The sequence below is a fragment of the Phyllostomus hastatus genome, unplaced genomic scaffold (genome assembly GCF_019186645.2).
Source record: "Phyllostomus hastatus isolate PE091 unplaced genomic scaffold, TTU_PhHast_1.1 phas_contig_90, whole genome shotgun sequence".
Lineage (NCBI taxonomy): Eukaryota > Metazoa > Chordata > Mammalia > Chiroptera > Phyllostomidae > Phyllostomus > Phyllostomus hastatus.
In genome coordinates this window covers 1,530,312-1,554,121 of record NW_025333984.1, presented here as the reverse complement: position 1 = coordinate 1,554,121, position 23,810 = coordinate 1,530,312, and the positions used below count along the sequence as shown (strand labels likewise).

Here is a 23,810-nt window from a genome sequence, read left to right as displayed (position 1 = left end):
TCTCTCCTCAAGGAGGCACCTGAATTACCTCCTTTGTTGGCTCCAAAGAACAGAGTCTGAAAAATATGAGTCTAGTCCAATTCCTTTAATTTATGAATGAGGAAAATGTGGCTCATGTGATCTGCGTTAGCCCACATATTGCAATTTCATTTTCCCTACTGGTAGTACTATAAACAAAGCCATACATGAGTCAAGAGCTGGTGGTTCACATTAATTGTCACAGAAAGCTGTGTTGTTAAAGACTCTGGATACACCTCATAGCAAGGAAACATGCAGTAATGGATGTTCAATGCTTTTCTAGACTGTAACTAGTAGACTCAAATGTAGTCACTCAAAACAACATAATGGGGAGCCTGCTTGTATATGTTACTTCCTCTGGAAGGGAACTGGAATATGAGCTATAAATTTAAAAAAAAGTATGGAGGTATTAAACCCATTTTAAATTAAGGTTCAAAACTGAACATATATCCTATTTCTAAAAATAGCTACCAAAAATCCACTGAAAAAAAATGACAATGATATATAAAGATGTTCATCATAGTATTGTTTATAACTATATAAGGTACAAGTATAAACACAAAGTGTAGGAGAAAAGAGGCAAAAGAATTGAAGAGAAAAGGAAAGAAGAGTGTTACTGAGCCAATAGAATTCTACTGATTTATTTCTCTACCTCCTCCAAACTATCTTTAAAAAAATAAAACAAAAACACAATGCAAATAGCACTTACCACAGAGACTTTGCTTACTACATCTCTTGCAACTGCTAAGCCTTGAGCAAAAGTACGGGCTGCTACAAATGCACGAGTAATCTGTAGCTTCAATTTCCGAGGGACATCTCCAAAGGGCTTCAGCTGCTCAGTATACTTGCTCACACATTCCAGATACTCATCTGTGAAGTGGTACTGGGAGTTAACCAGGCGGAACATCCGCTCCAGAAGGCGAGCCCAGAAATCATTTAGCATTTCTTCCAGGTTCACATTTCCCACCACATAGTAGCGTTTCAAGTCTGCGAAGAGATCTTTAAAAAGCTCCGAGTTTTGCATGTATAAGTGGCCATATGTCTTCACAAACATATCATTCAGGGATTTCTCTGCATTTTCAAGTAGTTCTTTGAAGAATTCTAAAACAAAAAAGAAAGAGGGGAGGGAGGGAGGGAGAAAAAGAGGGTTTTCAATAATTAAATAATCAGGTGTTTTTCAGGCAAATTTGAAAACAAAAATCATGAAATTAAATCGAAAAACATGCTTGGAAATAGGGTGAATTTCTTTTGGTGAATTTGGCATCTGTGGTCATTTGTCAATGAAAAGAAATCTACAGCCCTGGCTGGCGTAGCTCAGTGGATTGAGCGTGGGCTGTGAACCAAAGGGTCGCCTGTTCAATTCCCAGTCAAGGCACATGCCTGGGTTGCAGGCCAGGTCCCCATTGGGGGGGTGTGCGAGGGGCAACCACACTTTGATGTTTCTTTCCCTCTTTCTCACTCCTTTCCCCTCTCTCTAAAAAAATAAATACAACTTTAAAAAAAACACTTTGTTTAAAAAAAGTAATCTACATCACAAAGTCACTTACATATGTGTATATGTCAGAGAGATGGAAAAATGAAATTTTAAACAAACAACTTATCAAGAGTCAGTACAAAATAAACATACACACATGTATACACTCACTTTTGTCTCTCCTGCAGTCAAGGTAAATACAGAACAGGAAAAAAAATGGGTCTATGAAGTCTACAATATGAAGTTACTCAGAACTTTCTGCTGCAAGAATCTAAACCAATGTTAATAATGCCTCCTAACTGTAAGCTGACACCAGGACAGGTGTATTTCAAAAGGTGTTGTTTTACTTGGAAACAATTTTTTTTTCTTTTCTCTTCCTTATATCTACATGACAAGTAAAAAACCTGCCTAGGAAATGCTTGAGGCCAAGAAAAATAATGAAACACCCAAGAGGTAAACACACACGTTTTCTGAAAATCAGTTCTTAGGTGTTCCTTATGCCATGGGTACAAATTGGGATATACAAGTTGACCTTAAGTTCATAAGGAATTTATGCAGTAATATCGAGGTTTTTTTTTTCCAGTGGGGGTGGTGGAGGGAAGACAGAGATAGAGATGAAATGTATAACAGACTCAACCAAATAATTAGTATATTTACAAGACAACACAGAAAAATAACTGGAAAATATGTAAGAATACCAGGTTATTTCAGATTTACTTTTTGTCCGCCACACACCCACAACATAAGTGTTAAAGATTTTAATCTCTTAAGTATGTTTCTCCTTAAACTTATTCTCACTGGCCCTGTTAAATGGCACTATTTTCCTGTGCTTTTTGCCTCAGAGACATTTTAAGGATGGCAGACATAATTTAAATTCTAAAATCCAAACCAATTAGGTACAACATCAACGGAAATATAATTTGCTGTAAGGAAAAAGGGAAAATAACGTTTGCATCTGTTCCTCCTAACAAACAAGCAGCTCTGATGTTGCTGTGTGATTCTTTCACATCCTGCTCCCCCATTTCTTCCTATGACATTTCTTTCTACAGTGAGGAATAGAACACAAATTAAGACATTCAGGTCATGGTCCATAGCCATCAACAGCAACTTCATTAATCTCTGCAATGCTCATCTCCACTTTTTCTCCGTTATTCAGAATTCAGGATTAGAGTCAGGGCTTCACTGCTGAAGAAACACTGTGTAGTCCTTAGACACCTAGCAATCATCCCTTCAGAATCATTATGCCTGAAGCCAATTATAAGACACATGGTGACTAAGAGAGAACTCAGCCAGGAGCAGTGTAAACCAGAATTCCACGACGATCAGAAGCTGAGTTAATTGGAAATTAGATCTCCCTTACAGCAACTGCTTGTAGTCATGAAAAATGCTGCTCAGGGAGTCTGTTTTAAGTGACGCTATTGGTGTCTGAAAAGAGAGTCAGAAAGGAAATAGTTTGCAAGCATTTGAAATATGGTGTCTGTGATCAGGGTTTTTTTCCCTTTCAATTTTCAGTTTGGAGGCTTAAGAATTTATGCTCTAAATATCAAGAAACCACTACTCCTAGGGCTCATGAATGAGCACTTAATGTAGGGATGGAAATAAACACCGTAGCATGCTACATATCTAAAGCAGCATGAATGACATAGTGGGAAAGGATGGGATCTCTCATTTATGAACTCTGTTATCTGATTGGACAAAAGATTTAATTTCTCTGACTCTCTGATGCCTCATCCATAAAATGGAGCTATTACTAACTTACCTCATATAGATAAGGTCTGGCACACAATAGATGCTCAATAAATGGATACTATTTATAATACCTGAGGTGATATTGCTACCTTTAGAGTTTCTTTGTATCTACAGTCATTTAAAAAATCTTTTAACAATGGTTTTTTATCCTTCCTGGCAGAGTCAAATATTATCCATCAGAGGGGAACATAAATTAACCCAAAGCTGCTGGAGATCAGTTAAGAAGACCCAAGGCCTTACAAAATGGGAGCAATTTAGCTAAAAGAAATGCTTAATGGCTCTTGCTTCCAATGCTGTGAAATGCCCCAGACATCTATGAGGGTGAGAGTTACAATTGAGTGAAAAAACACAGAATAAAGAAACATCAACCCGGGCCAGAGATTGTATGTTATTGTACATTAAAAGAGAGACAGTATCATATATATCACATATACACATATAAAAGACCAAGGCAAAAAATTAAGCAAAGAATTAGGGACAGGAAAAATGAGAATTATACAGCAGGTCAATCCCCAATCCTCACCACACATTTCATTTGCATACTACCTTCTTTACCAAAGTCAGCTCAGTACAAGGGTTGAGCTAGGGGATTGGAAGTATTTTCCAGCTCTAAAAGGTGATTATTCTTAATGTCAATAGCACTAATTTAACATGAAAAAAAACTAGATTGAAAAGGCAAAACTTTCCAGATAAAAGTTGTTTATTTAAATATCTTGTCTTAAAAAAAAAAGAAAAACATCACAAGAAAAACATCACATACTCCTGGAACTTCTATCCACAGCTACTTGTCTTGCATCAAATAAACATTAAAAATTCTTGAAACAAGTCAAGTCCCCCAGTTCTGCTATTAAATGCCATTAGTTACTCCTTTATAAACAATCAACTGGCCATTGATTAATGAGTTAGAATGCATTCTAGAATTAACCCATGACCTTAAGAGATTGGGAGCTCTTTCTAATCAACCCATTTGCTTGGTGCTATAAATTACCACCTTGTGTTTACATTATTAGGAAGCTGCCTTTTACATATAAAGATTAATTTCCTCTTTACTTACTGTAAAGGCTGTAATTCACAGTCCTAGTGTGGTATGCAAACATTAAGTAACCACAACAACAAATTCCTGAGAAAAGCAGCCTCCTTATAAATGATACAAATCGTACTTTTTGCACTGTTAAGGAAACTCAAAGAGTTATACCATTCTTTCACCCAAGATCAAGAACTTAATGAAGAACAGCTAACACAAGTATCTACAAATGTCTTGCTTTTCCGGTAAACTCTGTAGAAAGTTTTAACACACACTTTCCTTCATTTGGGCATAATCTCAATCCTCAAAAGCACCTGCTAGGGCATGGTGTACTAGAAGAACATGTAGCTGACTAACCTTCATCAACTGATAGCACATCAATAGACCTTTGCTAGGATGACAAGACAATTGCCAGCTACAGCCCTTATTTGGAGTTCTTAACATATCAAAGGGCACAAGGGGATCCTGCCAAAATAGGAACAGCCTTTACTTGCCAAGGTTAATTTTGTTAGTTAATGCACTTTGCATGTTGAAGCTCCTCATGAGTAAATACAATCTCTGTATCTCATGGCTCCTGTGTCTTGATAAAATTGCCAGGGACACAGGCTCGGTACTGTAAGGTCCCTTTTACTGTACCCCATTCCATTTCTAATAGGGATACTTCCAGCACCAGCTAGTCAATTAATTCACTTTAGCACACTCAGATTGCCTGTCATTCAGAAATGTCCAGAGAAAGCTGAGGACATGTTTAACCTATAAGGTTGAAGCAGCTATTGCAAATGTTCTGTACACAAAACTGTATGTGGATCTGCTATATGGCCTCATATACAAACCTCATAATACAGTCTAGCTGCTTACAATCTAATATTAAGAGAAAAATCAGGACAGAAGACAGGATAAGTTATGATTCCAATTTATATGTATGTATATGTATTATCTTCATGCACACACACAAAAAAAGATTCTGTAAATGCCGAGGCAATGGTGATGAGTTGAGTGTTGGGGACCAGAGATAATTGTTTTTAATTTTGTTCACCCAAATTTTCCAGTAATATTATATAGTCAAAAATATATACCTTCCTGTTTTCAAAAAGTATTTCTCTTTATTCCATTCATTCAACTTTCTATAGGCTTCAGTGCATTTTCCCCCCATTTATCCTCACCATTTTGATTTTAGAGAGAAGGGAAAGGAGTGAGAGAAAGAGGGAGAGAAACATCGATTGGCTGCCTCTCATAGCACCCTGACCAAACCCGTAACTGAGCCAAGTACCCTGACAGGGAATCAAACCCACAACCTTTTGATGTATGGGAGGACACTCCAACCAACTGAGGCACACTGGCCAGCACTTCAGTGTATTTAATACTTTTTAAAAATTCTCTACAATAAGCATTGTGCTACTTAAGAAAAAGTGTTAACATTTTTTAAAACCAAAGCAGTTTTCATATTTTATTAAAAATATAATTTTCATAGAAAGGACTCAAATTGTAACAATATGAAAAGTATGGAAATGTATGCAAAAATATAAATTATCCCAAATCCCACCATTAAAAAAGAACAACAATGGTTCATTGAATTTTCTTCCTGTCTTTTTCCTATGAAGATATGTACTGTCACATTGTTAAGATCATAATGTATTTATAACTTTTTCTCATATAACACTGTATGGTGAGCATTTCCTGTGTGATTAAAAGTTCATCAGAAACATAATTTTAACTGCAACTACGACACCATATCAGATCAGAATGTAATCATCATAAGACATATAGGCTAATTTCCTACTTTTCTTATTACAAGCACTGCTGTGATAAATATCCTTGTACATAAATCTATATGTAAATCTTTCTTTTTGTGAGATAAATACCTAGAAGTAGAATTACTAAATCAAAAGGTATGAACATATTCAAGACTTCTGGCACATTGCCAAATTGATCTCCAGAAAAGATGGACCCATGTATCACCCTCCCTTTTTGAGTCATATTTATTATAAGAGTTTCAATTGTTCTGCTAATTCTTTCAAGAGAGAAGTGATGGAGATGGGCGGAGACAATGAACAAGAAAGACCTGACTGCTTGGGAATTCTATCAATCAATCAGTCTGAGTCAGTGCTAGATCAAATAAGCCCTTTTCTTTGCCTACACAGACAGACACATGGAAAAGGGTGGGCAGAGATGAACAACAACATTCTCAACTCTCAGGCTCAAAGAGCAATGAACCAACAAAGTAAATAAAAGCAGTTCAGCCAAAGCTCTTCTATTTATTTACTTGCGTCCAAACAGATCAGCTGCTTCTTGCTGATGCCATCTCTTCTTAAGAAGTCAAAGCTAATAGCAGTGGCCCAAAGTGAAAGTGTTCAGGGCTCCCTGGAAGCTGCAGAAGCATTTTCAATCCTATGAAATAGCCAATGCTAGAGCCACAATTGGTCACACTTCAGATAACAACTCAAAAGGGAGAAAACCTTTGTCAATACAGAAATGTGTGCTTTGTCTGAGCTCTTGATTTGATTACAGTAAGCTGGCATTGTCTCATTCTTAACAAGTTTCACAGATTATAAAAAGAATTAGCAAAAATACCCATCATTTTATTCTTCACATGGAAGGAAAAGAAAAGAGAATTGTAAAGGAAAGGGTAGCAGTGCTTTCCAACTAAATCAAAGAAACATTAGCATGGTCTGGAAAGAACACTATACATTTGCTGGAAGTCCAGAAGGCCTCATGTCTTTTTCTACACTTCATCCTAGCTACTGGTCCTGTGAAATGTTGCCTGCTGCACTGTAGTGGAGGTTTAAAAAAGCAACAAATTTTAAAGTGATGTCTTAATGAGTGAAATCTGAGGTGAGGACTGAAAACCAGTCCTATGTTGTATGTATGCTATACATTTCTATAACATTTATTTTAAGACTTCTAAAAAAATCCTTACCCCAGAATATGATTTTATTGATTTCACAGAGAGGAAAGGAAGGAGGGAGGGAAGGAGGGAGAGAGGGATGGAGGGAGGCAGAGAGACACACACACACACAGACACATCAAATTGGTTGCCACCAGTATGTGCAGGCACATACCTAGTTACAGATTTGAGCCTTGGTATGTGAGGGCTCAAATCCGCAACTAGGTATGTGCCCTGACCAATGATCAAACCCACAACCTTTTTGGTGTATGGGATAATGCTCCAACCAACTGAGCCACCCAGCCAGGGCTATTTTAAGGCTTTTTTAATGTGAATATTACCCAGGTGGTCTTAGTAAGTCACTATGACCTAGCAAAGGACAATGATAAAACTATGTAGTTAAAAGTTAGATAAGATCAGGGGTCAGAAAAATTCCACAAATTCCGGCTTAGCAAATGGCCATAAAACTTAGTTGGATATGTTTATCTTTTAAGGTATTTGGCCAGCTCACCCCCAGTGATGTCACTGCTTTCATGGGCATGTGAAGTCTAATGCCTTCAACTTGCTGAGGCTCCACACTGGGTTTCCTAGTGGCCTCATAAAGTAATGGCCAGTATGAACCATGGAAAAATTTCAGTCAGTGATTAAAACACAGATTTAGCTAAATTTGAAGAATGCTTCATGTCCTGCCTTTGTGAAATGACAGAAAACAAGGGGCCTTTAAGGAAAGGGTGGCCACTCTGATTTACACTTGGCTCATGCAGATAGATGGAAGAGACAATTATTTCTTTTGTGTGTGTTATAAGCTAATTCACAAAATTTCTACTATTATGCAAGTTAACACACTTCAGGCTCATAGGAGTGTTTTCAAAGACCTGGTGAAAGTAGCAGAGGGCCCAGAAATGATAGGAGGAAAATAGAGGGTACCGTACACGCAGCTAATTAACATCTTGTAAGACCTTTCACTAAAGCAGCTGGTGTAGTCACGTGTTCAGAAGATTCACAGAATTTTTAGAATTAAAAGCGTCTTTAGAGAGCATCTAGCTCAACCCCCTCATTTTATGGATGGGAAAACTGAGACCAGTTAATTGCCCCAGGTCACTGTGAGTTCACAGCAGAAGCAGGCTGATAATTTAGTATGCTCTGCTTCCAGACCAAAGTTGCTACATTTGCTTCCAAAATGACAGATTTCCCAGTAGACTAGAATCAGACAACATCTCTATTTTGTTAAGATTTCTTTTAAGATGCAAAATATATACCAAATAATTTGATCAGGGAGTTTTTATACAGTTAATATATCTTTGAAATTGTTATACTATTTTTACTATGTACTTCAGAAATATATTTAACATGGCAGTGCTCATGTTAATCTATTTGGGCTGTTTGATATAACTATGCTTCTTTAAAAAAAAAACTCACAAAATTCAACATTTTGGGGTGGGTCTTTATGTTGTGGTCCCCAAAACACGGATTATGCCCCACTTCTATTATTTTTATTCCCTTTGCCAAGCATTTCTTTCAAAGTCCCCTGAACTGAGTATCTGATTAGCATATTTATGAGACAACTGATTCAGCTATGTTAATTAGCGGTTCCACTTCAAAAAAAAAAAAAAAATTCCCCGAACTGGCCAAGAGGTGGAGTTGCTAGCTCTGTCACTACCATTTTCAGGTTCTATGTCTCTAGCCTAGGGTGGTAGATTTCTTGCATTGAACACGTAAGTTAAAGTGTATATGGATAAGATTGCTGGGTAGGAAACAGGCAAGTCCTTAAACTCAGAGGTACAGGTTTAAAATATGGGAAACCTGAGAATCTTGTTGCTGCCTAAAGAAGTGTTCTGTAATTCACCCAGGTCTGAAAATGCATGCACACATACATGAAGTTTACAACTTAAAAACTACTTTATAGACCTGTCAGGTGTGGCTCTCTGGATTGAGCACCAGCCTGTGTACCAAAGTGTCACTGGTTTGGTTCTCAGTCAGGGCACATGCCTGGGTTGCCAGCCAGGTCTCCAGTGGGGGGCGTTCAAGAAGCAATTACACATTGATGTTTCTCTCCCTCTTTCTCTCTCCCTTCCCTGCTGTCTAAAAATAAACAAATAAAAATTTTTTAAAGGTTACTTCATAGACTTATAGTCTCTTCAGGTGTGCAAAGAATAGAAAATTAAACACATAGAACAAAAATACGACCTTAGAGATAAGGAATATAAGGCATTTGGATTCCAAAACCTGAGAGCTGACTGAAGCTCATGGGGGCCAAATGATGAAAAACTGGGAAAATGAGATGATTTCTGGTTAAACAAGGCTAATCCCCTAAAAGCCTCCCAAGCTTACTTTACTGAAGAGTTTATTAAAAACTAATTGTTCCTGCCTTAGAAAAAAAGTGGTATGTCATAAACATGACTCGAGTTCTGGTGACAGAAGAATTTGCCTGGGCTCAGAGTCAACATTTTGAATTTATACGGTAATCTTGGAGATGGCAAAAGACGCCCCTTTGAAGTCATTTGACCCCATAGGTTTCCATGTGTCCCTTTGATATTTCCTCATTACTTGTCTTGAGCCTTCTTTGTGGTGTCTACTGCCCTCCATCTTTGTTCTCCAGTTGCCAACTTGTTACTCTGCCCAACTTCCTCTTTTCGTTCACAGCAATAAACTGTGATTTGGCTTTTATATATAATGGCTTGGACAATTTTTAACCAAAGCACTCTGCCATTGGATTTCTGAGAGTCAAGACATCCCCTATACAATTTTATCCAACATCTTCCTTAAGCCTTGAGGATTAAAAAAAAAATCAATCAACAAATGCAGCACCCACTTGAGGATTATTGGTTTGTTGGATACCAGTCAACTGAGGTTTTACCATAAAAGCATTTAATTGTCTTAGAAAACCTAACTTGGAGGAAATATACAACATATCCCAGCTCTGTTCTGATCTCCAGAACACATTTCAGCAACTACTTCAAAAAAATTAATCTGTGCTCACTATCTTTTTCTCTATGTCATGTTTTAAATTAAAATCTGAAGAAACAAACTGGCATTTCACATTCATTTTTGTGACCAGTTTTGAAACTGATAAACAGTGTTAACACATTTATTGAATGTGAAGCCTGAAAGTAAAGGGCAAGAAAAACTGTTTTTCTGTCCTTTTTAAAAAAACATATGTTAACACTTACTATATGGCTTTTTAAAAAGTACACATTGAAATCATCTTATACAAGTAATGCTATAGAACCACCAGGAGCAAGAATGGAAAACAACAGCTATACCAGCAGGCTCACAGACATGAGAAGTCACTGTCTGTGGGATCCACACTAGGAGATATGTCTAATAAAACATGAGAGTTGCTGAGTGGAGAGTGGACACTCCAGGCAGTGTGAACCAGAGCGCCATGTCTTTCCACAACCTAAACAATTTTACAGAGATGATAAGGGCTTTAAGATACCCGACACTTATGAGTTCTTATGTATCTTTGAGATACATAACTCTATGGAAAATTTCTGCACACCAAATTTTGCGCTTGTATCTGAATGTCTTCTCTAGCTTGTGTAAAGTATATAATTGAACTTTATTGAAGTCTAAGAATGAATACTTGATATTACTTATTAACCACCTAGAAACAGGATATTGTTGTAAAGCTAAAAGAAGAGTTCCAAAAATGTGAGTTTGACAAGCTTAGTTGTAACCTGGTAAAACTAGGTTAAGTTTTGAACTTCCAGCCAAGATGGGGGCATAGGTAAACACAGTACTCACATCCTTGCACAAACACATCAAAATTATGACTAATCTACAGAAAAGCCACCCTTCAGAATCATCAGAAATTGAGCTGAATGGAAGTTCTACAAGTACAGATTTAAAGAAACTACATCCATTATGACTGGCAGGAGGGGCACAGACACAGAACAGCTTGGTCCCATTTCCATGTGTGGTAGATAACAATCAGGAGGAATTATCTCAGGAGTAAGGGGTCCCAGCACCACACCAGGTCCCTCAGTGCATGGTTTGAGTGCCAGTAAAATAAGTCCCTGCAACTTCTGGCTCCAAAAACCATGGGGCATTGAGGATGGGAAAGCATGAAATTTCTGGACTCCCTGGCAGTTCCTCTCAAAGGACCCACACATGGACTTACTCAGACTCATTGCTTCCGAGTTCCAGCACCAAGGAAGCTGCTTGAAAGGCATCAGAGACATTCAGAAGGAACTGAAGTATTTGGCATCAGGGTTACACGGGTGGGGGTATGCAGATTTCTCCCAGACAGAAGTACTGTCATAGGCACTGTTCCTTTTCTAAGACCTCCCCATACAGAGCCACAGAGCTCTGGGAACCGTATCTAAGGCTCCATCAATCAGGTTCACACTGTTTGTCCCAACCTGGTGATTCCCTGATGCCTTGCCTGACCCAACTTTTGGGCCCATCCAAGCTGTTTCCAGTGGCTTTTCCATACCAGTGGCTTGTCTTGACCCATGCTTTAGATTATCAGAAATGAGCAGCATCAGGCTTCAGCAAGCCCTGCACCTCTCACTAAGTTGCCTCAAGGCCAGGACAAGTAGCAGCCATCTGCAAATCACTGTGTAGCTAATGCTCTTTGACCCTGGACAGAATACAGTCAGCTCTCCTTGGATGTGCCACCACCAATCAAGGCTCAACAACAAGAGGAGAGTATAAACAAACCACACAGTGACAGCCCCCTGAGGGCCCAGCTTGGGTTATGGCAGAGGCTGTCCCACTGGACCCTACAGGACACCTACCACATTAGGCCACACTACCAAGACATGGAGTCATAGCAGCTCTACCTAATAGACAGAAACAAACACAGGGAGGCTGCCAAACTGAGGAGACAAGGAAACATGACCAAAATGAAAGAACAAAAGAAAACTCCAGAAACAAGTACTGAACAAAATGGAAACAAGTAAGCTACTGCATAGAGTTCAAAATACCGGTTATAGGGACGACCATAGTGAGAACTATGTTCACTACACTCAGTGAACATAGTGAAAACTTCAACAGCATAAAAAAGAGCATGGGAACCATAAAAGAGAAACAGTCAGAAATAAAGGATACACTAATTAAAAGTTAACAATTTACGGGGAATAAATACTAGAGTGGATGAAGCTAAGAATCAAACCAGAAATTTAGAATATAAGAAATTTTTTAAAATCCCAATCAGAACAGCAAGAAGAAATAGTAACCCCCCCCCAAAAAAATGAGGATACTGTAAGGAGCCTCTGGGACAACTTTAAGCACACCAACATTTGCATCATGGGGGTGCTGCAAGGAGAAGAGAGAGATCAAGGAACTGGAATCCTATTTGAAAAAATAATGACAGAAAACTTCTAACTTGGTGAAGGAAATAGACATACAACTTCAGGAAGCACAGAGTCCCAAACAAGATGAACCCCAAGAGGCCCACCTGAAGACACCGCATAATTAAAATGCCAAAGGTTAAAGAGAAAGAGAAAATCTTAAAAGCAGCAAAAGAAAGGCAATTAGTTATGCACAAGGGAGCCCCCATAAGACTGTCAGCTGATTTCTCAACAGAAACTTTGCAGGTCAGATGGGACTGGCAAAAAATATTCAAAGTGATGAAAAGCAAGGCCCTACAACCAAGATTATTCTCCTATCCAGCAAAACTATCATTTACAATTCAAAGACAGATAAAGAAGTTCCCAAACAAGAAAAAACTAAAGGAGTTCATCATCACCAAACCAGCATTATATGAAATGTTAAAGGGTCTTCTTTAAGAAGAAAAAGATAAAAAATATGAATAAAATGGCAATACATATCTATCAACAAATGAATATATAAAAAAATAAACAAGCAGAACAGAAACAGAATCACAGATACAGAGAACATTCTGATGGCTGCCAGATGGGAGAGGAGTTGGGGGATGGGCAAAACAGGTGAAGAGAATAAGAAATACAAATACGTAGTTACAGAATGACCATGGGGATGTAAAGTGCATCATAGGAAATGGAATAGCCAAAGAACTTATATGTGAGGCCCATACACATGAACAATGGTGTTGGGATTGCCTGATGGAGAAGGGAGGGGCTGGATGCAGGGGGGAAAGAGGAAAAATTGGGACAACTATAATAGCATAATCAATAAAATAATTAAAAATGTAAAAAATAAAATTAAAATGTAAAGAAAAATAAAATAAAATAAAATAAATGAGGTGACTGGAAGGAGGTGGTCTTGGAACCTAAAACAGCTTTATCTGCACCCTGTCATGCTACCAACAGACTAGCCATTTCTAAAGAGCAGGAATTTTTCCTTCAAAATTCCATCTAATTTCCTTCTTAATCCTCCAAGTAGTAATTTTTAAATACCAGCATCTCAGGTTTTTAAAGATGACCATCTGATTATCTTTCTAAATTTTCTCCTCAAAGTAAAAGAAAATGCTTTGGTTACTGCCTTGAATGAGGAGTGTTAGAGTCACAAGAACACTATTCTTTTCAATAATCACACTAATAATTTAGTGACTAAGAGACAGGCAGTCTAATGGTGTTTGTTGATAATGATACTGATCTTCATGTGGTGCTAACATTGTTAATACACTCTACAGGCATGTGTGTTTGGGGGTATGGAGAAATTATTTCCATCCATCCAGGGAGAAGAGATTAAATTAAGGCTAAATATAACTTTGAATACAATCTGCATACAAAGTGCTAGAAGAAATGGGTACAATATGTGACATGCTACATAGAAAAAAATAGGTCAACTACATTAGAAATAAAATACGCTTTCCCAGTCTAGCCTGGGAATCTAACTAATGCTTATTAAATTGTTTATAAGCTTCAAAAACAAATCCCAAAACCAATATCAGAAATACAACATGTTCTTTAGCTGAGGACTGCTTTCTGTTTTTCTTTCTAAAGGTTTTATTTATTTATTTTTAGAGACAGGGGAAGAAAGGGAGAAAGAGAGGGAGAGAAATATCATAGTATGAGAGAGAACCATTGATCAGTTGCATCTCACATGCCCCCACCAACCAGGGACCTGGCCCACAACCCAGGCATGTGCCCTAACGGGGAATCAAATCTGTGACCTTTGGGTTTGCAGGACAACACCCAACCCACTGAGCCACACCAGTCAGGGCAGGACTGTCTTCTATATCAAATCTAATTTAGTCCAGTTTCTCACCATGGTAACAAGCCTTTTGCAAAAATACTCAAAAGACATTTCACATCTCAAAAATTTTCCTCGTACTTCTTCACCACACATAATGTCAAGAAAAGCATGCTTCAAAGGTCCTATATAATCAGAATGGCCTTTAAAACAGGCACAAAGAAAATCTTATATCATTCCTATTAAAATTAAATCTACTTTATAATAATCTTCAAATTGGATGCACAGCATCAAAGAAAAGAATCCTGAGGTGTTTGGGACCCGATACTCTAGTTTTTAAAATCATTTATCTGTAACATTGCTTTAGAGACAACTTAAGTGCTTCTCAGTTGGCCTGTAATGACTATTTCTTCATGATTAAAAGGAAGTGTGCATGTGGCATTGGGCACAGAGTACTGAAATAAGTTTGGTCGTAGCTTTACATGGATAGACTAAGCCAGAGCACCAACTAAAAGGAGGCCAGGGAAGGAGGCCAGTGTAATGAAGACTACAGTATAGTAGCTACCTCTGAGTTGCTGCTGCATAGAAACTCAAGAATTGACCTTTGATTCTGTCTGTGTTCTACAGAGCTTCTATGAATTTTATTTGTCTTTGGGGAATCCACTTGGAAATTTAATTTGAAGTCACACATCTGTAGAATCTCTACAGTTATTTTGACTATATTTTCAGATGCCTGCTTTTTACTAGGAAGATTGTTTTTTAAGTGATGTGCATCAACAACATTGTTCTGAATTCACCCAAGAAAAGAAATAAAAGCATTAAACTACTTTAATAGCCCTTTTGGCTGCTTGTGACCATATATTCATAATGCCTGCCATATAGATTCTAATGCATCCACAAGGAGTCTAACAATAAAGCTGTAGGGCTAACTTGCCTTTGGGATCCAACAAGAAAGAACATCTTGGGAGAAAACTTGAACACTGAGAGAACAGAGGAACTCTGAAAAAGCAATGGTCTAAACTTGTGTCATTTGAATAAAAGGTGTAAAACAATCTCAGGAATGAAGCAAATGTGGGTGCTTACTTGGACCAAACTTCCAATACATACCATCAAACTTCTTGTAACGGGAAGCAAAGACAGCTTGCAAATTATTGCACTGTTCACTGACCACAGCTTTAAACTCATCTTTACTTTGAAGGCTGTACTTCTCCTCCATCTCTTGAGAGCAGCATGTATAACCCTGGGGGCAGACCTTCAAATGATCACCTGAAAGATAAGATGTAGGACACACTCAATTTCCATCATCATTCATCAAGTTCAAGAGAGCAGAATTTGATTTAAGGGAAGAATTTGATGAAGCACACTCTTTGCTTCATTTCTATCGGTAAGGTTACTGGCAAAAGCCTAGGCATCTTATGAACAGAAACTTTAACTAAAAACACTTATTCCCTTCTTGGAAAAATAAAAGAATAAAGCCATCTCCAAAAGACAAAAGAACCCCCCAATCAGGAAGTCTGCTACATTACAGGAAAATCAGTGTGGTCAGTAAACAGAGTATTATTCAGTATCAACACAAGTCTCTTTTTAAATTCTTTTTTTAAAACATAATTCCTTTTTATAAATATTATTTATTTTTAGTCAGAGGGGAAGGAAGGGGAGAAAGAGAGGGAGAGAGACATCAATGTGTGGTTGCCTCTCTTGCACCCCCAACTGGGGACCTGGCCCATAACCCAGGCACGTACCCTGACTGGGAATTGAACCAGAGACCCTTTGGTTCATAGGCTGGCACTCAATCCACTCAGCTACTCCAGTCAGGGCTTTTCTCTAATTCTTTAAGATTCCACTAAAGTCACAAAAAATAAGACAGTTTTTCTAGCTTTGGTAGTTCAAATTCCAAGGGAGAGTACCCTTAATGAGGAATGATTGATAAAATGTGACCAATACCCCCAAAACTGACCAAATTATGAACAACAGGATAAGCGCATTTCAAGTTGTCATCCAAGTAGAAACAAAGGGAGTTCATGCTGGATAATCTGAGTATATGATAAAGGGTGATATTATTTAAGATTTTCTCACCCAGCATCTTCTGTGCAGATGTTAGACACTGTATTGACTGTATGATTCTGTGCAATGTAGCCACACATCCCAATATAGACTAATGGTTTCCGGTAAATATAATATTTATGTAGTGAAGGAATCCTAAGGGTAAAGAGTAATGTCAAAGGCATATCACTACACAGCAGCCAAATCCACAAAGTATATCCCTCATCTACAACAACTGCATTTTGCTTGTGGTTTCACCATGGGAGTGTGGAGTTGTTGTTTTTTTAACAGATCCCAAAGTTCACACACATCTTGCTCCTCCCATCATACTTTAGAGAGGCCATACCTCTCCTTCATAATGACCAAGAGATGTAGTGCCACTCAAAAATAAATGCACTAGGTACTTCAGTCACTCCTGTATTAACTGGTATGGTAGAGGTATGCTGGTATAATTTTGCATAGAATGTTTACAAGGATTCACCTTCACCATTCCTTCTGCTATGACTGTCCATGTTCCATGTAAGAAAAACAAGATCTGACAAGAATCAAGATCTCAAGAACTCAAGAATGAGTATATTGAAGACATATGAGCCTGTCAATGGTAAGCGTGTACAATAAATAAAGGAATGGAGAATGAAGAGCAAAAATTTCTAACAATGCTAATAATAATGGGAGTTGAACTAGGCTATGAGCTGGGCTTCGCTGCTTTTTGGCTGCATGTGCTTAGAGAAAATAAGTCTTTACCTAAAGAAATACCAAAGTGGTCGGGCAGGGGAAAGTTACCTCAGATAAAATTGATTTGGCAACTTATTTGACTAATACTAGGACTGGCAATTGCACATATGCAAATAATTACATAATCATATATACTCCTGATCATTTTTCCTTCCTGGCAATTAAAAAGTAGGGAAAGTGTTACTGTCAGACAAAATAGAGTATACAGCATTAAAGGACTACTGAAGAAAGAGGGTAAAGGAAATAATCTTCAAATAACTTCTTCATCCAGAACTGTTGAAAGTCTTTTTGGCATTTTTGAAAGCCTTGGTCAACAGATAATTCTAACAGGAAAAAAAAAAAAACAAGGAGGGAGGAAGATTGTATAGAAGAGTTTAGGAGCTGTGAAGCTGCAGAATATCTTAGATCTCATTAGTGAAACAAGAAGGGTTGCTAAGGCTCAGTTTTCTGGAAACACCTTTGTTACAACCAAAACAAAACTCCCTTTTCACTGGCTTAACAAGTTCACAGCACGCCTTTGGTACTGGCACCCATAATTAACATAGAGATATCCAGTTGTCTCCTGGTTCCAAGGTTGAGGATTTTCCCCAATGCAGTCTGAATACATAAAATAATACAAAGGGTCCCATGTAATACAGTGCTTGCTGTAGCTGTATTTAAAAACCTATACTGACTTATGCCCACATAGAAAATTAATTGGGCCCTGGCTGGTGTGGCTCAGTAGATTGAGTGCCAGCCTGTGAACTGAAAAGGTCGTGGGTTCCTTTTCCAGTCAGGTCACATGCCTGGGTTGCAGGCTAGGTCTCCATTTGGGGCTGTGTGAGAGGAAACAGACTGATGTATCTCACACATTGATGTTTCTCTCCCTCCCTTCCCATCTCTCTAAAAAAATAAATATAATCTTTAAAAAAGAAAATGAAAAAAGAAAGTCAATCGGAATGCTCAGAATAAGAATTTCAGATACACGGGGCTATTTAAATGAATTCTAATAAGAGAGAAACTACTTTTTAAAGTTGTCACAGGCTAAAATACATCACAGACTGACCTTGAAGCCCCCGCAAAGATTTTGTTTAAAAGTGTATTGAATTTTCAAGGCAAAACAATTCAGGAATTTGGAAAATAATCTATTCACCTACTCTTAGCAGAGTTCACACATCAACTAAAGGGTCATTTATTGGATTCTATAAACATAGACTTCAAATTCCAAGGGAAAATACCATTTTTCTCATACCCAACGCATACATGCACAGACACACACCCTGAAGCCAGCAAATTCTAAGAGACAGCAGGAAAGAATAATGTTCTACATCTAAGAAGGTGCTAGACGTTGAAGGGTTTAAACTTACCCATAGGAATTTTACATTGAGGAGACAATCTTTAAAAACAGGTAACAGCAATAAAAATTTTACTGATAACCTGCTGAAAGGACACGGCACCATTTATACTAACACATATTAAGAGCCCAGCAGGGCCCATGTGCTCTGCCCTTTCCATACCCACCAGAGGCCCTCAGCAGGACCTTATGGAGACTTGCTTCTATCAGAACACTAGAGTACATCACTGTTTTGGCAATACTAATTAAAAAAAGAAGAAAGAGCCCACTTTCATTTTAGACAGAACTTTCCAGGACGAATTTGTCTGGTGGTGGTAGACATGCCCTGGTAAAGGACAACAACAGGTCAGATACTTGGCTGTTTCTGCTGGCAAAGTCATCTTCCCCGCAGTGCTGACAAGCTGACTCCAACACTCCACTTTTGCCCATATAGCCTTGAATGCACCACTTATTCTGTATGCATTTCTAAAAAGCATTACTTGAAAATGTAATTTGACATTCTTGCCAAAAGCTATGCCTGAGATGCATGTAGTCCAAGACACACTTGTGAATTAAATCCCAAGACACACTCAGGCTACTGGGATTCAGTGCCATAACCAGGTTTTGCTCTTGAGAAGTACAAGGAGGGAAAAGGGAGACAGTGTTGGTGCATTTAAAAATGGAATTATAGCTCCACATTTTGGTAAGAATTCAAGTAAGTCATTTGATTTTCAAAATGACTATTTCTACTTTAAGCACCCAAAATGGTTTATATTAAAAGCCAGGGCATACATATAATTTGAAAGACATAATACATTATGTTTGAGACTGCTTCTAAAATGCTATGTCTGAGTGAGAAATTCTTCTGGAGATCTCTTTTTTTATAAACCTGGTGATCCTATATACTTCTCATTTAAGGATTTCACTTTTTTTCTTTAGGCTGAGAGGGTTGAGCACAGGGACAACAGAATCCAATATGGAACAGGTAGACAGCCACTGCAGAGGTGGCACTGAGCACATGTATTTTTTAAGGGCCCTAGGTGATTTTTATATATACCCTTCCATAAAATTATTACAGACTTAAGCATTAGAGCCACAGAAGAGCAGGGAATATTAACCAATTACTCCAAAACTCCAATGAACAGTGGCTTATGATCCACACCTAACATTTGTCTCCTATATTTCCCTAACTCAACCTCCTGCTTCCATGGTCATTGCTATGTGTAGATTCTCCATGTACCTCTTCTAGTTCCTTAAAACTCTTCTGTTTTCCTTTATTTTAGTCTACCCATACTGTTCTTTCTTACCCTACTCCACCTCTTTTAACTGCACATCACATGAGACCAAAGGATTTTTATCTGTCATACTTGTTTAGAGTTCCCTGTTCTTAATTTAAAAAGCAGGTGAATTGAATGCTTTATGGTTCTCTAAGGAAACAACCAAATTAAGTTGTGTTTTGTACATGGCTCTTGATCAGTTTTTTCCCTTGTGGGTCAGTAGCCCTCAAAAGAAAAAAGGTCCCCTAGCCCCTTGTTCTAGGCGGCTTGGATGAGATTCAATGAAGCGTGCTTTTTGAAGCTTAACTCTATGGCGCTAAAAAAAAAAATCAAAAAAGCCAATTTTTTTTCAATCACACAAGCTCTATGTAATTTCTCTTTAGTCTTCATATCAAGGTCTGAGTTTTCAAAGCTGAACAAAGACAATCACAATAAATTACTACTCAATCCTACTGAGTATGTATTGGTTCTTCTTTTTTCCTTTTGCAGCACTTCAAATCAATGGTTAAAGAAGTAGGCATTGAATATGAGGAATCTATTCCATCCTTTAGAACCATGCTTTCTCGTTTTCTCATTTAATCATCTCACCAAAGGGTGGCTCTGATGTATAAATGGGATGCACCTAATGTCCATTTATTTCCAATTGCTCATAACTCACCTTCCCATAGAAAATTCTGTAAATGGTGTTAGGTTTTCAGGCCAGCCCTCAGCTTATTTACTATCAACTTGAGAATTTTTACCTATGACATATAACCATTTCTACATCTCTCTCAGAAAATTCATTTTGAAATCCAAGTAGATGCCAAGAAAAAAAATGTCTCTCAGATTTTCACACATTTGGTGGGGTAGCAATAGAGGAATACTTGTAGCCATCACTAACATGTTGACTTTCTGGGCCTGTAGGAGATAAAGTCTCTACAGGTTACTCCCCCAGAGTCCTAAATGGAGGAAACAGCAGCCAGAAACCTTTATGGGACACAGTGGTAGAGAACCCAGGCTTGCTTGCACCCACATGATTTATAAGGCAAATCCCAAATGATTTTACCAATAAAGCAACCACATGCCTTTGGTAAATAATAAAGACAAACTGCACCCTAAGGGTAAGGGCAGCAGGGAGGAACATTTGACAAGAGCACACTGAAAAACACTTAGTAAATTGCAATGATACGAGACTAGGATTTTGCATTTGGCCTTTCTTGCCTCACTTGTGTTTTGAAGGAAACTTAGCTCTTTAAGAGGGGTTTTTAAGAAGTTAATCTAAAAGCTTCCAAACACTTAACACTATGTGGATCTTTCATTCTGCAAGGCAAATGGTTGTCTAGGGGTGAGGAGACTGCTCTGGAGAGTCAGGAATATGGGTTTGAGTCCCAGCTCTACTTGATTTATTGTAGGCTCTTGGGGAAGTCTCTTACCCACTGGAGCTTAAAAAGTCCTATGTAAATAAGGAAACATTATGTCTACGTACAACACTGCAATTGAAAAACAAAGAAATGAAAACCATCTATTATACTCTGATAAGCTATGGAAGCTCTTCATGAAGCAACTTTTCTGACAACTTGTACTGAGAGAGAGTGACCAAGAGAGCAGCATCTTTTCTCTTGTAGCCAGAAATTTATTTCGGGACCTTATTGAAGATAGAATTTAGGGGAGTAGAGACAGCCAGAAAAGAAAACATGATCAATTAGTTGCTGAGTAGCATGCATATGTGTGGTGGGCTGATGACAACTGAGCTGATACATTGATCTATAGGGCCATCAGAAGCACAGCCTTGGGAGCCTAAGGAGGCGGTGTTGAAATATAACATGAGATCCTGGATGGGATCCTGGAACAGAAAAAGACATTATAGGAAAACTAAGGAAATCATATAAAAACTTACATGCAAATGTTCATAGCAACATTATTCATAATAGTCAAATGTCTAACAATGGGTGGATACGCAAAATTTGGTGCAGTGGAATATTATTCAGCCATAAGAAAGAAGTTATGATACACATTACACCACAGCTAAATCTCAATAACACTATGTAAAGTGATAGACTGTGTCACAAAAGTGCACGTATTATATGATTCCATTGACTTCAATGCCAAGTATATCCTAGAAGAGACAGAAAGTGGATTAGTGATTGCCTAGGGCTAAGGGGGGAGGATGGGAATGGGCAGTATTTATTTCTGGAGTAATTAGTATGTTCGATAATAGATTTTGGTGAGGATGTACAATTCTGTGAGTACATTAAAAGCCATTGTACACTGTAAATGGGTGGATTTGTTGGGCATGAATTACATTGCAATAAAGCTGTTAGTGAAAAAAAACCTAAGGAAATCAGAATAAGGTATGGAGTTTAGTTAATAATAACACATCAATATTGGTTTTTTTGTGACAATATACCACACTAATGTCAGATCTTAATAATACGGAGAACTGGGTGTGGGGTATAGGAAAACTCTGCTATCCTTCCAACTTCTGTAAATCTAACTCTTCTAGGATGAAGTTTATTTTAAAAAGCAGTTTACAGAGTAAAAGGAATACATGAAGGAAACTTTCAACAGTCTTTTCAAAAATATAAATACTTGATGAAATTCTAATATTGGGAGCTACATTAAGCTATTCATGGCTGGTGTACTTTTCCTAATCTCTCATTTCTACTTTATTCTTTTTCTACTTTGTATTTGTCCCTAAAGTAAAACAATTCTTTGCCATTGGTCCAAAGAATTACAAAAAGACTTTCTGTTCAACCTTCTAGATATTGATTCATGAGGCTACAAACTGAGCTAAAGCACAGGTTGCTATAGAACTCCAGCCCCTCTAAGTTACCTCAGAGCCCCGGGAGGGGGACACACAATGCTCAGCTTCTTGGGAACAAAGAGGGGAAAAGCTCTAAAGGTTTGTAATAATCCCAGGGAGTAGGGGACCATATACATTAATCCATCCTCCTCCCTTGCAAAAAGGAGTGAAATTATTGCATATAATGTGCTATGTACCTTGAAAGCCTAAAGTCATTTGACCTGAACCTTAATAATAAAGCTTATAAATTACAGTCATTTTGTAGATGTATGATTTAAGATCACCTACCAATCAGTAGGACAAATGCAGCTAGTTGGCATTTTGTAAAAACTTGCCAACAAAATATATCTCGAGGGCTTAAGACTACCAATTATTTTTAGGTGCACTAATCCTGAGGGTAAGATAGATAAGGGCACCAGAAACACATATATTTTGAAAATCAGTTCCATTATATTCTTTTCTAAGAATACCTTTCATGTAAATGTAGCTGGAAGAGTTAGGGTTGCTACTTTAAAACTCCATACTTCATCTGAGTGAGCTTGCAACAGCTTTAAAATCCACTCCAGGTAGAAATCAAGCCAGGCATGTTGATTTTTAAAAAGATTTTATTTACTTATTTTAGACAGAGGGGAAGGGAGGGAGAAAGAGAGGGAGAGAAACATCAATGTGTGGTTGCCTCTTCCACACCCCCCTACTGCAGACCTGACCCTCAACCCAGGCATGTGACCAGACTGGGAATCGAACTGGTGACCCTTTGGTTTGGAGGCTGGCACTCAATCCACTGAGCCACACCAGTGAGGCCTGATTTTTAAAGAAACAAATTATGAACCAAAACAAAGTTTATGTCTGGCACTCTTAGAAGCCCATCTGAACTGTATCAAATGTTTTCTAACATAAGGCACATCACCCAAAGTGAGTGAATGGCATGAAATGCACACATTGACCTATTTTTACCAACACTTTAGAACAGCTAGTGCAACTGCATCTATTTTGTACATTCTCAACCACTTCATCCAGATCCAGGGCTCAAAAGAAATAATAATACTGGCAATTAACCCAAAACTCTTCAACAAGTCTGAAGAGCCAATAAATACTACCTCAGGAGTCAGTGCTAATATAAGGTTCCTGGAAATGTGTTGGGGTAGGCTGGGGAAAGGCAGGAAAAGATGGGATGCTCTTGTTTAACAACTAACAAAGGAGAAAATCTTTCCTGTCAATATAGGTGCACATGCCATCTTATCATTCAAGAGATTCTCTCCAATAATAATTTGTAATTTTAATTTGGATCACAATTTAACACAATGCCTAGTGATAAATAAATGATTACAAATAACTCAGTTACACATTTACCTACAAATAGAAAGCACCTCAGAAAGGAAACACCATTGACTACAACATATTTTTCTTTGGTACACAGTAGTACCTTCTGGAACCTGTATACCCAAGCTAT

At 37.9% G+C, this 23,810-nt stretch overlaps 1 protein-coding gene across 1 annotated transcript in view; it reads right to left on the bottom strand.

Moving 5' to 3' along the window:
* Window positions 1–23,810, bottom strand: part of GPC4 (glypican 4) — a 109,496-nt gene that overhangs the window by 19,965 nt on the left and 65,721 nt on the right. Inside the window, exons 2-3 of the mRNA XM_045852266.1 lie at window positions 15,319–15,477; window positions 728–1,119 (exon numbers count right to left, since the gene is read on the bottom strand). Of these exons, the coding sequence (XP_045708222.1) occupies window positions 728–1,119; window positions 15,319–15,477 (551 nt within the window). The remainder of the gene's footprint in view (window positions 1–727; window positions 1,120–15,318; window positions 15,478–23,810) is intronic.